The following is a 4,123-nucleotide window of genomic DNA, read 5'->3' on the forward strand; positions in this document are numbered from 1 at the left end:
CTTACAGGTTGACCAGATTCTCCATCCTCTCCTTTCTCTCCTGGTTCTCCATCAGTTCCCTGTAAAAAATGACGAGCYGCTTAGAAAAGCCTTTAATCCACAAAACGTGACCCCACGTGACCTCATGTGCAAAGGCCAAAAATAAGATGTCATACTTACAGCAACACCTGGCTCTCCAGGAGGGCCTGGGTCTCCAGGGAATCCAACAGGACCCTGTAAAAAAACAAAAAAATAAAGAAAATAATGACAAGCTGTGAGGAGGCAGTGATTTCATGGACCTAATAATAATGATGATGACGATGATGATGACGATGATGATGATGATGATGATGACGATGATGATGAAGATGAAGATGATGATGATGAAGATGAAGATGCCTAAAATAAAACCTGATTTTTCAGCTCTTGATCAGATCTCAGACTGCAGGAGACCTGACAGCTGGATGTGACGGAGCATCAGAGGCTCCTTCTCACACGTCTACGTGTTCGTCAGACTTACAGGGTTACCCTTMGGACCATCATCTCCAGGGGGTCCTTTGGCTCCGGCAGGTCCAGCAGCTCCGGGGGGGCCGGCCTCTCCTTTCTCTCCTCTCTCACCTTTGGGACCCTGCAGAGACCAGGCAGCATCTAGTCAGACCTGAACTCAGAGAATGAGGGTCTGGATCTGAGGGTCTTTATCTGCTCAGGTATGATGGATTCTGACAGATTAAAACATAGGACCCTCATGTTGAAGGTCCAAAACTGTGCTTTTTAAAAGAAAAACTAAGAAACAGAACAAAACTCTTATCGTCTGATTTTATCTTATTTAAATTTATTTCTGTCTCAGGGTTAGAATAGTTTTGTATTTTTCATTATAGTTTAGTTTTATTTCGTTTTTACATTGGATTTGATAGTTTTTATTAGTTATTATTGAATTTTAATGTTTAGTTTTAGTTTAGTTTAGTTTTTATGAGTTCTAGTATTAGTTTTTTTTTATAGTTTATGCATCCTCCAGCTTGTGACGTTCCTGTGAGTTAACTAACCAGCAGCTATTTGGTCACTAGTTAAAACCTCCATTATAGCAACACCTTCCTAAAATAATTGCACAACTCAGTTTAGCCAACTAAAAACGTGGGTGACTCCAACCTGCTGCTTGTTTTTCAGAGATCCACATATCTCAAAATAAACTGAGAAACACTAAAACTAAAGATATTTTATCTATAATTTCAGTTAGTTTTAGTTATTTTTGTAAAATGATTATACAGTTTTAGTTAATCTTTTTTTTCATTTTATTACAGTTTTTATTTATTTTAGTTAACTAAAATGTTTTTTTTTCAATTTCAGTTTTTGTTGTTTAGTTAATTTTATTTAACTATAATGATGCTGTTCTGTCTGACATCAGTGTTGATGCTGATATGAGTTCAACACTTTAATTACCTGAAAATACAGCATCTAAAAACAGGTGCAAATAGAAAAAAACTGATTAATCTGAGCCTGAGTTTGTGTTTTTATGCCTGAGGACATTATTTTTCAGGTCAGAAGCATCAAACATATTATATTCTACATATTCTATAGTCCTGATGGTTTCCATCTTCAGACAAGCGTCCCAGTGGGCCTCCTGCAGAGCGGAGCAGAGCAGCCCTGCTGTGAGGCCTGGATGTTTGGAGTCATCCCTCTCTGAGTCTCTGCTCTGCCCTCGGGCCACTCCTAATGATCTATCTATAACCTCCCAATATCTGTGCAGCAGACAGTATCAGCTCGTTGCTGCTGCTAAAATAAACCCGAGCAGCTTCAGAGGAACGCAGATGTGAGAAAAGCTGCTAAAAGCTTGAAGCCGAGCTAAAAACAACTCCTGATCCTGGTGCCACAAACTTCTTAAAACAACAAAAAAAATGAAGTTTTCTCACCCCGGTTCCAGGCTCTCCAGGTGGTCCCGGGTTTCCAGCTTCACCTTGTTCACCCTGTGGTTAAATAAAAGTCAGATCAACCTTTAACGTGACGCACGGAGCTTCTAAACTTAGACATTAATGTGACGAAACACATATTCTCATTTAAAACCTAAATGTTTATTTAACAGCTACAGCAAACATAAATCTTCATTAACTTTTAATTTTCAGCTTTAAACCTGCTCACATTAAAAAGGAATAATCCAGGTTGGGGGGGGGCACTTACCTTCTCACCCACAGATCCCATGGGACCCACACCTCCAGGAGGACCTTGAGGACCCTGCAGTGTGACACAAAGAAGAAGATGGATCATGGACGAGCTGCCTGACCCTGAGCAGGTACACGCAATAAATGTGTAATTAACTTTGGGTCGCAGCCTGAAAGGAAAGTCACATCATTTGGTTCGGTAATTAAGCCTGGGGGGGGGGGAGAAGTGGGCCGGCGGCGGGGGGCTTTGTTGTCACACACTGAGCTGCTTTGGAACAGTGTTTGTGTGTTTATGGCAGGGGTCCACAAACTTTACAATCAAAAGAGCCATTTCTGCTCTTTGTCTCACWAATAAAATGTGTTCAGAGCCGCAAAACAAGCTACAACTCTGAATATCAACTGGTGGTCCGTGGGCCTTWTCAAGGCCTTTTCAGGAATCTTCATGGCCAGTGGAGGTGACATTATAAAACTAAAAAATATATTGTGAATTTTATTATTCATTATTATGTTTGCACATCAGGACAAATGAAAAGACCAGATTGATGAAAACAAGAAAAATATTGTATTTTTTTTACCAATCTTATTAAAAACTAGTTCAATTGAACTATTCAGGTATAATTTTTTCTAGTTCTTATTATTATGTAGTTTTCAAATTATTTAAAGGTAATTCTGATAGATTTGAAAGAAAGATCATAGAAAGAAGTTGGATTATTTAAGTAAATAGCAGGCTAGCATGAGCTAACATGTTTTATCTTTTGTATAAGTTCTACTGATTACATATTTGCATTCAAATTTATTTCTGTTGTGAGTATAAAAAACAAAAAATAAACAAATTCTGTTACGTTTGGTCACATTTTCAAAGAGTCACTGCAGAGGGACCAAAGAGCCACATGTGGCCCCAGAGCCACAGGTTGCAGAACCCTGGTTTATGGGAATAAAAATAATGTCAAACAGGAAGCTGCAGGAAGCAGTTTTATGACCCTGCAGGAGTGATCTGGTCCTTCACTGCAGCCGTCCAATCACGTTGCAGTGATGTCATCTGTCGTCATGTGATGACAGAACTATTTTACAGCAGTTAACTCATGTAAGTAAATTAAGTAAAAGAGTAGAACCATCAGAGAACGGTTGAAAAGTTGGCCTCTCTGTTGGTATGGGGGTGCATTAGTGACCCTGACATGGGCAGCCATCAATGCAGAAAAGTTTCTACAGGTTTCAGAACATCTGCTCCCATCTGGACCTGTTAAACAGTTATAATCCTCCATCAGACCAGAACAAGAGAACTTTCCCTCCAAACCCTCCAGAACTGGTCTCCTCAGGTCCTGGAGGTCTACAGACTGGGATGGTTCACCGACCTGAAACAGGTTTCTCCAGACCTGTTGCTGCCGYCTTATGGTTGTGTTTTCWTTAGAATAATGACAAAAAGTTTTGGATTTACTGATTTAGTTTTTACTCACATCAGCTCCGCTCGGACCCTGGGGACCTCTGGGACCAGGGGGACCAGGAGGGCCCTGCACAAAAAGAGCATCCAGTCATTTACTGATGTGGTTCATTTGAGCTGAAAGCAGCAGGTGTGACACTCACCATGGGTCCAACATCACCGTTCTCCCCCTTTTCACCTGGAGGTCCAGGAAGACCCTGAAGACAAAAACACAAAGTTTTTTTAGAAGATAAGATGAATCTTTTTTTTTAGCACATTAGCTCTTTTTTATTGAGTAAATGTTAGTTGATAGCCTCCACACCTGCAGGACGATGGGGAACATCTTCACTGAAAAAAAAAACTTGTAAGATGTACTTGAAAAAATCCTCTAACAAATTTGCACTAATGTTTGTTAAGTAAATTTAAATGCTACAAATTCATGTAATATTTACTCATCATTATCTAGTAAAAGTTATTACATTCTGTATTAAAGTAAATATGAAGACTCTCTCAGAGCAGATTTTGTTGATCCTGGATGAAGTATTTAGAAAATCACAGACAAGCAGTCACACAC

General features: G+C 39.6%; 1 protein-coding gene across 1 annotated transcript in view; it reads right to left on the reverse strand.

Annotated features, from left to right (window-relative positions):
• Nucleotides 1-4,123, reverse strand: part of col11a1a (collagen, type XI, alpha 1a) — a gene marked incomplete in the record, with an annotated part of 84,935 nt that overhangs the window by 14,510 nt on the left and 66,302 nt on the right. The window contains 7 exon segments of the mRNA XM_014021010.1: nt 6-59; nt 160-213; nt 500-607; nt 1,887-1,940; nt 2,152-2,205; nt 3,587-3,640; nt 3,714-3,767. Coding sequence (XP_013876464.1) covers nt 6-59; nt 160-213; nt 500-607; nt 1,887-1,940; nt 2,152-2,205; nt 3,587-3,640; nt 3,714-3,767 — 432 coding nt within the window.

Source organism: Austrofundulus limnaeus, unplaced genomic scaffold (assembly GCF_001266775.1).
Source record: "Austrofundulus limnaeus strain Quisiro unplaced genomic scaffold, Austrofundulus_limnaeus-1.0 Scaffold275, whole genome shotgun sequence".
In the NCBI taxonomy this organism is placed as follows: Eukaryota; Metazoa; Chordata; class Actinopteri; order Cyprinodontiformes; family Rivulidae; genus Austrofundulus; species Austrofundulus limnaeus.